The sequence below is a fragment of the Eucalyptus grandis genome, chromosome 8 (genome assembly GCF_016545825.1).
Source record: "Eucalyptus grandis isolate ANBG69807.140 chromosome 8, ASM1654582v1, whole genome shotgun sequence".
NCBI lineage: Eukaryota > Viridiplantae > Streptophyta > Magnoliopsida > Myrtales > Myrtaceae > Eucalyptus > Eucalyptus grandis.
In genome coordinates, this window is record NC_052619.1 from 57282967 (window position 1) to 57295839 (window position 12873).

The 12873-nt window shown below is 40.7% G+C and overlaps 1 protein-coding gene across 1 annotated transcript; it reads left to right on the forward strand.

Moving 5' to 3' along the window:
- The first annotated feature begins 10591 nt into the window (after positions 1-10591).
- Positions 10592-11936, forward strand: LOC104415244 (transcription factor bHLH148). Its single transcript, XM_010026504.3, has one exon. It carries the CDS (start codon positions 11049-11051, stop codon positions 11742-11744), a length of 696 nt encoding a protein of 231 aa, XP_010024806.1. The 5' UTR covers positions 10592-11048; the 3' UTR covers positions 11745-11936.
- The last annotated feature ends 937 nt before the right edge of the window (positions 11937-12873 follow it).

The following is a 12873-nucleotide window of genomic DNA, read 5'->3' on the forward strand; positions in this document are numbered from 1 at the left end:
AAATTCGAATTAATCACCACTTGACAACTGTTATTTTTCTTCATGAAACGACATTCGACCTCAAAATATCAACACAAGTGGCACAGTTTTTATTACAACAAAGTTACTTCAACAATGATTTCCGCGTTCATTGTTATGTATCTACAAAATTGTGTATCTCTTTGCTATTCCCGATCGAACAAGGGAGGCTTGATGCTTCATCTTTTTTCTTAATTAGACTGCCCAACTAATCCAATCCGTTAAGTGACAGGGGTGATGCATCTGTTGATTCTCCATCATCCATAACATCCGTGTCTTTTCCATCCCTTTTCCTCTCCAGCCACATGGGTTTTCTTATCCCCAGCTTAATTATTCCGTCGTCCTTTGTCATGACTCCACCAGTTTCAACAACTTCATCGTTATATGATTCATAAGGAATCAATCAACTCATCAATCAGGATCAAATATGTGGCTAATCGGTGGTTACTCTTACGAGATAGCTTCTTGGGACTTGACATATTCATTGAACAGGGAGGGAATCCAATCTTGTGTAGATAATGTAGATTAACCATTAAGAGACAGGATAAAAAAGAAGAAGAAGATGTATACAAGATATCAAGGCAGTGGTCATGGAAAGAAAAAAAAACCTAAATCTCCATCCTTGTGACAATTGTCAGAATCGGCCGATCTTGATTCGTATCATGCGATTCGATTCTATTTGTGACCTCAACAATAGATATTGATTGAGCAAATTACTAATCTCCTGAACCCCAAGTAGGAAAAGAACACCTGAAGTGTTAAAACTTGACACGGAAAAACACTTAAGTGCCAAAAGTTACAAAAGTAACACTTAAATACCAAAATCGGAGTAAATGGATTAGTTAAATGCCAACAACGAGAAAATCTAGTCAAAATGTTGAGGTGGTGATTTTCCTGCTAGATAAAAGCAAAATGACATTGTTTTGCACGCTAATATGGCTAAACAAGTGTAAAAACAACACAATTTTGTTGACATGGCTAAACAATTTATATAAATATTAATTATATTAAGTTTCAAAATAAACCTATTTTTATTTTTATTTTTAAATGGAAGAAGAATAAGATTACAAGTGGCTAAGAGTTGAGCCATTGCCGCACCTCCTCGTTGTTCACTAGAAAGGGCGACAATGGTGGGGGATAGTTGGCTAGGGTCGCCGAGTCTTGGTTAGGGGCCAAAACCTTGATCAACAGACGGTAAGGGCCTACGAGCCCTTGCCAAAATCTGGGGCGAGCCGCAACCCTCATCGGATTTGGGGAGAGCCTTGACACTCACCCTAGATCTTAGCGAGGCCTATAGGCCTTGGCCGCGGTCGGCCAGATCGCCAACCCTTGGTCATCGACCCTTCTAGCAATGGTAGGGAAGCAGCCCTCGCCTTCTACCTCCTCCTTCTTCTTTTTTTAATATTTATATTATTTTTTTTAAAAGGCAAAATGAGGTTGTTTTGGTTTTTGGTCGTTGACTCAACTCTCCTGCATATTATGTAAGCGAGTTATATTATTAAAAAATTACCATGTAGGATTTTTTGCCACTTTCGCCGAATTTGACGCTTAAGTGTTTTTTTTTTTTAAAATAACATTTAAGTATCACTTTCGTAATTTTTTGCACTTAAGTATTCTCCTGTGTTAAGTTTTGACACTCTAGGTATCCAACACTCAACCGCAAGCATACATATCGATTCCTATGTGAATTTATGGTTTGATACATATCCGTCAATTTGGGGGTTCAGTTTGTATGTTTACCTATCAAATTACGTAACTTTTGTTGTCTTCTATGATGCGAGCTATACTTCAGTGGTTTTTAGATTAATGGAAAGTAAAATTTGTGATCTGTAAAGATTGGTGGTCTACATTTGAATGAAATCCTTACGTTAATAAAACCAGCGAGATTATTACATCGTCTTATGCATAGAAATCATTATATTGTGGCCCGTAGGGTTGTAAATCAATAATAAAGTCGTGTTTCGACTTTCAGCCGGTCCTTTTTTTCTTTTTCTTTTTTTGTCCTTCTTGTTCAATCTAGGCGGTCTTCCGCTGAATGGAGATAACTAGTTCTTATCATGTGAACCCGTCAAGATATGTCGCCGAGCCAAAATTTCCAGTGCCGTCGGAACGAAGGCGTCTCAGATTCCCGGTGCAATCCAAAACTCTCTGGGTTGGAGCCAGTTTATGGGGCCCCAGTTTCATGCATGTATAAGGAAAAGAAAAGCCCATGAAACCAATGATTCCTTACTCATTTCAATTGAGAGGTGAGTAATGGAATTTCATCTACTTTGATTCGAGTCGGAAAATGGATTCAAACTTAGGTGTGTTTGTTTCACGAAAAACATAACGTTTTTGAAAATGTTTTCCGAAAACAATTTTCCAAGAAAACGGTTAGTTTTCTTTTGTTTAGTGATACATAACTGAAAATATTTTATGATGTTTGGATTGCATTTGAAAAATGATTGAAGGTGTAGAAGACACCGACGAAGAGAAAGAGGAGGGAGCGAAGCCAATGGGAGAGCAAGAGGGACTAGTGTTGGAGAAGGCGGCAGTGACGAAAGGGAAGGGAAGGGACGAAGGAGAAGGAGAGAGGGGAGGAGTTAGGGTTTAATTTCACAGGCAAAGAAAGAAAATAGAAAACAAGAAAAAAAATATAATAATAACAAATTTAAAAATTGTAATTAGAAATTATTTTTAATAATAAACTTTTCATTAAGCAAGGAACTTAAAATATTTTGAAAACGTTTTCCGATTCTTTCAAAGGGGAAATCATTTTTCAAATTTAAGTTTTGGGATTGAAAACATTTTCGATTGATTTTCCTTTACTCATTTTCCTAAATGAACTGAACGCTGGAAAATGAGAAAAATATTTCCCTAAAAATTATTTTTCGCAAATCAAACACATCCTTAATAGACGTTCTAACGAAACCAATCGCGTGCATACGTGAGGATTACCTTCTTCTCCATCCTAGACCGGTAACAAGGTCGAAATTTGAGTAAATCGATGATTAACTACCGATGTATTTTTTCCTCTTCAAGAAATCACATTCAATCTCGGGATACCGACGTGACCGGTGCGGTTTTCATCGGACTGGTGAAGGTACTTCTACATGATTTCCCTGTCCATAGCCACGTACGTACGCACGCACGCATGATTTCCGTCGAGAACAAATGCACTTATCTGGCTGAATGCTTTATTATTTTTTTCTCAATTGGACTGCTCAACTAATCCAACTGTTAGGTACTGTTGATTCTCCATCATCCGTGACGTCTGCATCTTTTCCATCTCTTTCCCTCCAGCCACATGGGTTTGCTTTCTATTCAGCTTATTATTATAATGGTTCTTTGTCTAATATATTTAGCAGCCACCGATGCCGATGCAAAATTCATTATCATATGATTCGGACATAATCAACTCATGTATCAGGATCAAGTACGTGATTGATTAGCGATTAATTGAGGAATCGGTGATTGCTCCTTTTGGGTTTTGCTTCTTGGGACGTGACATTTTCATCAGGAGGGAGGAGGAAATCTAATCTTGTGTAGATATTTTTAGTTATACCCATTAAGAAACAGCGTAGGAAAGATTCGAAAGAAATTAAGGAGGTGGTCGTGAGAAAGATCCGGGATCAATGGAACAAAAAAAAGCTGATTAAGCAGGGGAAGCAAGAGGGTCTTTTTTCTTTCTTTTTTCGGAATATTCATTCATGCTACAGCTATTAAAATCGATTGATTCTAGATTTGTCCAATTCAATTCATGATCTACTATCAAGTAAACCACTGATCTCCTAAATCGCAAATGAATTTATTGATTCTTTTGTGAATTTACAATGCAACATGTATCTATTGACTCTAGCAATTTGATTTTTGTATCTGTACCTATGAATTATCTGATTTTATTGTATTGTATTATGCAGGTTATATTTTGATAGTTTCAAGAATATTGGAAGCAAAATATGCACTTTATAAATGAAAAAAACATGTAAAGATTTGTGGGTTTATGATAGAACGTAATCCTTACATTAACAATGAAAATGGAGTAACATATCGATCTACACATAGAAATCATCACTTGTTCTCGGAATCTTAACAACTGCCCCCATTAACAAAAATCATTCATGAATACCTAGGACCCACGTACCGATTTCCGATATTTCACCATGTCTTACAACTCGATCCGATTCTCGACGCATAAACCTAATATTTCGATTCACTAGCCTGTACTACAGCTATGCCGAGTCTAGATCAATGATGCATCGAGACGAACTTGCGAGGTGGTGCGTGGTACCTGGAAGGCACGATCCCCAAGCCCAAAAAGACGCTCCTCTAATCTGCCCTATCATCTTTGGCGATCGCTGCTTTCTGCTTTGTTGAAAATTTAGTTTTCTTTATTGGTCAGCAGGGCGCGGGGGACTCCGGTATGATAGGCTCGTTTTCCTGCAACTTGCTGGGAAAGCGTATTGGACAAGCGATGAGTGCGCATCTAAAAGTTAACAAGGTCACTAGCAGAGTGGTTGGATGGTGGTGGTGGTGGGGGGAAGAGACGGGGTTAGTAGAGAGTCCAACCGGGTCTCTCAAGCAATGTCCTTGTTAAAACCACAAGTTATAATCACTAAGAGCAGATAATCCGAAACCCTAATTTACTCAGAAGCTAGCTATTGTTCGATATGAGAACATGAACTTGATGAATATAGGCCATTCGATCGCGTGAATCTCACCTGAAGTTTGTTGGATCTAAGGGCTGAAGTACATTGCCCTGTCTTAGAATATTTAGGCGAGGAAGGGCGGGTGCGATGGGATGAGGGATGTACCTGTTCATTTTTTTACGACTGTTGAATTTGCATTATATGACGTTTTTTATACTAATTGAAAAAAGAATTCCTAGCATGCTCGCCCCTTCTCTCTCCCTCCTCCCTCTCTCCCCTCCACCTCGAACTGCACTGCGCCTCCGGTCTCTCTACCGCTTGACCCCGCCATTTCCGACGAGCCAACTGCTGGCCTTTGCACGCGACGGGAAAAAACCTCATACAATCATTGCCGACCAAAGGATCGAGCTCAATCTGGCGCCGAGCGAGATCTAGGGCTCAAGCCAAGCTCATTCTGGCATTGAGCGAGATCTAGGGCTCAAGCCGAGCATAGCCAAGCCAGAGGTCTTTGGCTCGCACTTGACCCTAACCTGGATCTCAGTTTGGGCTTGTTGCAGCCACCGTCCTGTCACGATTGGCGGTGGCAGCAATGCCAAAGAGAGAAAACAAGGCTCAAGGATAAATGCTGACGGTACTTAGATTGTTTTACAAAATGGATTTACCAAGTGAACGCATAACAAAACCACACAAATCTGACAAGCAAACCATTCATACTATGCCATCATCACTTTGTCAACCAAGATCGTTCGTGGGTCTGAGACTCATCTGAAAAATCTTCCCATTGAACAAAAGATTTATTTCAGGCGCGTAAAGCAACGAACGGGTCTTCTCGAGGGAAAGGTTCAGGGCATGAACCGAGGTGGTCTCCCCTTGGATCGAACCGCAAAGGTTGCCTCAACTTTACTCCTTCCTCATCCTTCTTTCCGTCTCCCTTTTTCTTGGCGTAAAACGTTGTTGGCAACCGTTTTGCCAGCCGACAATAAAAATCGTTTTCCGCGCAGGCCATAATTCTCAACGGCCAACTTCTTACCTTCATGCTATGCACGATATCGTACCCAAAAAAATAAAAGAACAATGAAGAGTTTGGTCGTGTTTTTCACTCTTTTCTCTTCTTTTATCCCCCAATTTTTTTCCCAGCTCTGGAGATGAATCAGCGGTTGTCGGGGATCCATGCATCCCCTCGGATTCTCGAGATCAACATGCCGATATTCCTCGTTCATGCTGACATAAGATTGGATAGTTGCCATTGTTGAAGTACTTGGATGAATCCCTCGAACATGTGAATTGAGATACGCTCCATGTCACCGTCCAGTGGTCCATGACGGTTTCTGGATTTGGCTGGCGCGGTTTGGCTAGAGTTGAGGCTCTTGAGTAATGTCATTAAAATTTCATTTTTCGGACTACCCTATTTGAATGAAATTTATCGTCTAAATTAAATCTTTTGACTAACTTATTCACCCAATTGAAAGGAAGAATTTGTCTCATCTTTCTAAATATCCAACCTTATAAGATCAATTTGCTTGGTGGCCATTGGGTCGTTTCTAATCGTTCCTCTCATTTTCTATTGGGGTAATGGCACCACTAGTAAATTTTCTTAGATGTTCAATTGAGTAAGTTGACTTTTTTCAAATCACACTCAATCCGAAACTTCCGTTCTGTGCATGCACAAGAATCGTCCATGTGGCACTTACGCCATTAAGTGACCATTAAATACACCGGTGTCAATGCTTATATTGAGTGTTTTTATCCACCTCGTCAAAAGAATAAATCCATGCATCCCTGTCATCCCCTTCACATGATTTGTGGGCTTGTGGGATATTTCATGAATTTCCACGTATTTAGGTCTTCGTCCGTGTTCTTGAATTAATAAAAAAAAAAAAAGAAAAATTACCAATGTTGCCACTTGCACCACACGGTAATTTCCCCCCATGTGCAATTTGAATGCCCCTCCTCCGTTTTGGTGGGAAATGTTTCATTATGTCGAATGCAAGGGAGGCAAGCTTCTCTAGAAAACCATTACACAATAATGCCTTCGAAGAACTTAAAACGAAAAACCCACATCTGTCCAGATTCTCTCCTAACCTCACCCTAAACCGAATTAGGTTTAGGACGATATGTCGCACCTTAGATCTAATCGAATCGAATCCATCATCATTACGGCATCAGAGGGTCTCGAGAGACACGCCTTGTGTGCGCTCCATGTGGGTTATAAAGACCCATATATTTAAAGTCGCTTTTTTGTACTTCGAAGCAAAGATTTAGTGCCTTGATTCAACATCACTCCTGTTTAATGAGTACAAACCATCTGCCATGTTTCACCACCCTTCCTGAAAACCCCAGGGTTTGATCTTCCCTTGTTTGTTGCCTAACGCATGCATTACCATCAAAACGATAATAATCAGTAAACCCTTTTTTTTTTTATAAATCAGTAAATTAAGTTATCTTTATTTAATTATTATGACCATATAGTTTTCTTTTCTATAAGATGGTCATCGGAAGCCAGCTGGAGCGAGCCGGCGAGATTCATGTGAGTCTTGGAGCCACAAAAACGTTTCCATGACTTCATTTGAGAGTATGTAATTCGGCCTATGCTTTTTTGATGATCATCATGATATAACTATTGTTTTTTTTTCTTATCATGTAACATTAAGACTTGTGCCGAGGATGTGGGGCATTAGGTTCCTCGATTGACAATAGAAAATCCCAAGGGAATTCCAATCAAAGAGGCCATAAAGCCAACACACCACATGCAATCCCCTTTTGTTTAATTATTATAATCTTTTCTTTTGGCGATCATCGCCAGCGGAACCAATCATTGCTGGGAATGACAACAAAAACGGGCCCACCGGCCACCACTTGACGGTGGTGCTTGTGGTGGTGGTGGTGGTGGAAGCCAACACCGCAAATTTTGTGAATCTTTTTAGTTTATGCTCCTCTTTTCGGTTGTTTTCTTAATCAAATTATACTTTTCTGCTGTCCTGGTCAGGTCCGTTGAGCACAATGAATATGTTCCGGAAGCAACGGAGTTTTGACGGATCATCAATTCATCGTTCGTGTTGAAATGTATGAACTGTCGTTCCATGAATTACAAAACTAGGTTCGACAGGGAGTGATTACGGGGTGAAGAGTTTATTGAGAAACGTACGCTCCAAATAATTATTCTTTTGGGTTTCATTTTAGTTAAAAGAAAAACTGCCCTTTTATAAGAGGGGGATTGAGTGTAAAATTTGTATTTTTTTTTAATGGGTTTAGCCTCAAATGACCGTGTGTCAATTAGCCCTTAATTCAGTGCTTGAATGGCATGAAAACAGTTCCGTAAGGATAAAGGGAAAAAATGGGAACTCATATATCAAATTTCAAAAGACTCTTGGAATTTGACTAGAGAAAGAGATAACACTTACTCTAATACCATGTCAGAATGCCTAACTCAAAAGTTTAAGTTGTTAGGTGAAAAGAGACCACATAAATATAAAGAGTATTTTTTACTCGTTATTAAGTGATGTAGGACCATACTTGACCATTTCATAGAAGATTTTAGGTCTCAAGATTTCAACATGTCCAGTGTAATATTGTAGAGTGTGGAAACAAGAAAATCATATGTGATCCCTTACGAGTCCTCTTGTCCTGTATGAAGAGTTCCCTTTAACTGTACATGATACATGAATTTCATTATGTACGTGAAAATTGACTCAAAATATCATGCGACATGAATGTTGATTGAAGCTGGACATTACTAAGAAAATATCATGCGACATGAATGTTGATAGAAGCCGGACATTACTAAGAAGAAAAGCCATGGATGAGAAGCCAACTTGAGGGCCCGACAAGCCCGCTCCAAGTAAGCAGTTTTTCATGTGGATTTGCCGTTAGCTCATGCACGGACCTATATGATTAGACGGTTCATATGGAGTGAATTAATGTACCGAAAGAGTGTGAGGAAAATCTACAAATAGCTCTCCTTGGAAAAATTATTCCTTACTAAGGACCTACATTACTTCATTTCACATTAGCCGATAAATCATGTGAATTAGGCCAATGCATCTTCGATGGGTGAGACCCCAACTGCCAATGATAGCAACTGTTTTAGAGGTTTGTACCTCAAAGTTTTCATGTCCTGCCAACTCAAAATAACCTGAAAAAAAATCCAGTAGAAATAAAAACTCCTTTTAATTTTATATTCTGAGAAAAAAATCTACTTCCTTGCATTTGTAATATAGAGATTAAAGCATTCGTGGATGCGCATGTTTTTTTTTTTTTTTTATGAAAAAAGGGTTTCTAACAGTTATCAAAAAGTGCACAAAGGTGGCAATAATGAGGAAAAGACTAGACGAAGGCGCATTCACATTGGCCACGAAGTTTCTCGCCCGACATAATAAAAACACGAGATAAACCTTATGTTCATGTTCCACACGGTAAAAATCTCATTGCCTTTTTCGTTAAAAACGAAGAAACTTAGTGAGCAAAGTTCGGCTCGTGAAATACTCGTTAATCTTGTGAATCAAGTAAAATGGGAGATAGAGCTCGAGCAAGTGGCTCAAATATGAAATCGCTGAAGCTCGGTGGTTCGACAAAAAGCGAGCTTGCATATTGTGCCTCGTCTAGACAGTGTGCATCCATTTATTTATTAGTAAAATCAATTGTATATGATTTCATTTTCAGATGATCCTAAATTTTATTTCAGCACTATTAATGAGATGTCCCCAAGCGAAATAAAAGAGGTACGAGTGCCCGACAAGAGCTTCTGTCCCGTATTTTCTGCATCTATATTTCAATGTTAAAAAGGTAAACCTGGACATCAAGGATGATTAGTGTTTAATGCCTGCATTAATCTTCTTAAGTGAATGAGCGAATTCCCTTGATACGGACATTTCACAGAAGAATTTTGTCTCTATCTCTCTCTCTCTTTTTAAAAAAAAAAAATCGTACGATAATAAATGTAAAATATGGCACGCTTATTTAGAAATATTAGTTTAAATTTGTCTTTATTCTTTGAAGATCAAGGAGATTTTTTGACGAGGGGTAACCCCACCACCTTCTTGCTCTTACCTATTGAATACTAGGGTCAAGGCATGCGTGCATGAACAGCTTGCTTTGCACAGAAATAAGATGAATGGTTATGTATGAAATAGGTGAGTACGCGCTTAAGAATATAATAGCAATTTAGATAATCTAAAAGTGAAAAGAAAATCAGTATTTGTGTATAATAAGAGGTGAGTGTTTGTTTAAGGGCAATTTAGATAATCTAAAAGTGAAAAGAAAAATTATTTTGGTTTTTGTGCATAATATACATAATTATGCATAGAAAGAAAATCAGTATTTGTGTATAATAAGTGGGCATAAGTTTAGAGAAAGTGAGGGCAATTTAGGAAATTTAATAGTGAGAGAGGGAAAGAAAGAAAGTAGGTTGGTTATCTAAAAGAATAGGTGGGCGGGAGATAATGAAAGGAAGTGCGATTTAGAAAATCTGAAGCGAGAAAAATGAATGGTTTCACTTAAATGTACGGAGATAGACAAGATAATTTTAGTAGAGCTTAACAAGTATTGTTCGTTTCTCATAATATTCTCGTGTAAGATAATCAGTCATTAGAAAATATATTCATTATCAATCTAAACATTTTTCGTGAACGGTGAAAATTGGGCTCAAAGATGACCAAGAACAAAAGAGGAGGAGGAGAGAGAAAGGCGGGTAATGTTGGTATTTTAAATTTATGTTAAAGTTCGATGGATGGATGCATGTCGAATTCTAATTAGACCCCTAAAAATCAATGCTAAGAGAGAACCTTAACACGAAAAAAAGGGCCTAAAACAGTAAGGAGAGAGAAAAGAGAGGAGGCTCCACATAATTATTAACCAAAGCACACAACAAGAAGAGCAAATTAAAAGGGAGGAAAGGGCGAGGGGGGGCCCGTCGTGAAATGATCGGCAGAGCAATATAAAAAGTGTGATCAGCGACACGACGCGTGCTCTTTCTTGATACCCTCTCCCTCTCTTCCTCTCCCTCTCTCTCTCTCTAAAAGCAGCATCGTCCGCCATCTTTATCCTCTTCCCGTCTCCCTCCGATCGTTGGTTCGTCATCAATTCCCCCAGAGAATTCTGCAGATGAATCGATCCCTCCGACCCTCCAGCGAGAATTCTCGTCCCTCATCGTCTCCCGACCTCCGCATCTGATCGTTTCGTTTCGGTTCGGTTCGGTTCGATTCGATTCACCCACGTCACCGAATCGGCGGACCCTTCGGTTCCCAGTTCAGATTCTCTCTCTCCCTCCCTCCCCATCTCTCTCTCTCTCTCTCTCTCTAGGATAGGCGATAGCATCCGTCAAAAGGCTGCGAAGTTCTGAGATTCCGAGACCCTTTTGCGTGTTTGAATTGAAGAGCCAGGAATCGGATCGACCCACCTCGTGCGATGTCGTCGTCCCTGATCTCGCCGAATCCGATCGGGACGAGCAACCCAGCCGCCGCCGGTGCCGACCGGTCGCGGGAGGCTAAGACGAGGAGGAGGAAGAAGAAGGCTCAGGCTCAAGCCCAGGCCCAATCCAAGGCCCGGAGTCTGTCCTCCAAGTGGAAGTCCCAGGCCCAGCAGCAGATCTTCTCCTCCAACCTCCTCCGCGCCCTGGCCCAATCCCGGCGCCGCGGCGGCGGAGGAGTGGGAGGCGGCGGCAGCAGCGGCGGGAGGGCCGTCCGCGAGGCGGCCGACAGGGCCCTGGCGGCGTCGGCCAAGGGGAGGACGCGGTGGAGCCGGGCCATCCTGGCGGGCCGGATCAGGATTAGCAAGTTCAGGAAGCGGAAGAGGCCCGCGGCTGCGGTGGCGGCGGCGGCGGCGGCGGCCGGGCGGTCGAGGAAGCCGAGGGTGAGTGTGTCGCGGCTGAGGGGGAAGGGGATACCGGCCGTGCAGAGGAAGGTGAGGTTCCTCGGCCGGCTGGTCCCCGGCTGCCGGAAGGAGCCGTTGCCGGTGATACTCGAGGAAGCCACCGACTACATCGAGGCTCTGGAGATGCAGGTCAGGGCCATGAGCGAGCTCGCGCGGCTCCTCTCCGGCGGCGCCTCCGTCGGCGCCGGCTCGAGCTCCGGCTCTCCTCCCGAGCCGCTGCCGGGCCAGTGACTCCGGCTGCGCCGCCACGTGTCGGCCGGTCGCTCGGGACAACGACTTCCATTTTGTGAAGCCAATCTTTTGCCTTAAATTGTTTCTATCTTCTATATGATATTGTGAATATACATGCATTGAGTTTTTTTCTTTTCTCTAATTTCTTCTTCTTCTTCTTTCTTCTTTTCCAATGGTATTTTAGTTTTTTTATCTTCCTCCTACCAACCTTTTTTTTTTTTTCGCAGGATCAGTAATTTTTTTCGATTTTAATAAACAAATTGATTGTCGCTCAACTTAGCAATATTATATGAAATCAATTGTGAGCAAAGTTGACATTGTCGAGGTTGTGAAAGGCGTGCATGACTTGAATTTGATTTTGAAGTCAGCTTAGGAAAAAGATTGATCTAGTTCGTTTTGTTTTTATGCAAATCTCATTATCTATGAATCCTATGCATTTTGGATTTAACCTTTTAAGTCAAACACGTTAGTTGTGAACTAATTAATTTGATTAAAGTGCAGTGAACTGCAGTTTCTTGAAGCACTTACTCAAAGAATAAAAAAAATCAAACTTCAATTTCTTTTGCAAGAGTGATTGAGATGATTCGAAAATCCTCATAAGAATTTGTATCACTCAATGTAATAAATGTTTTGAATGATCTCATTACTCTTTCTATTTAATGAGTTAAGTTATTGCCCGCTTATTTAACCTTATCAATCAATTCATTAACCTAATCAAATCTTTCGGGACACTGTTAATTATGGTTATCAAACAAGTCTCATCTCATCATGTGTTGATTTTTGTAGTTTTCAACATTCAATTGGTTTATCGAAGATGTTCATGTGAGGATCTGCTAGAAATGGGTAATGCCTACGTAGTAGTTCAGTTGGCGTCTTAAATTCCAAATTAGTGAATAAGGCCAAAGGAATTTTTGTCCGAGGAGAATAATCGCAGGTGAATTCGAACCTTAAAACCTTCATACACGGAATCATCAAATACACGGAGTCCCCAGAGGCGTGGGTTTCCCTCCAGAAAAGTGCAAAGGAGGCGTTAAAACCGATTGAGAAGAAAGCCACTTTTGCTCTGTGAGGGAATCAACTACAGTGCCAAGAGAAATCGACAGAAAATATAACGATAAATAATGAATAA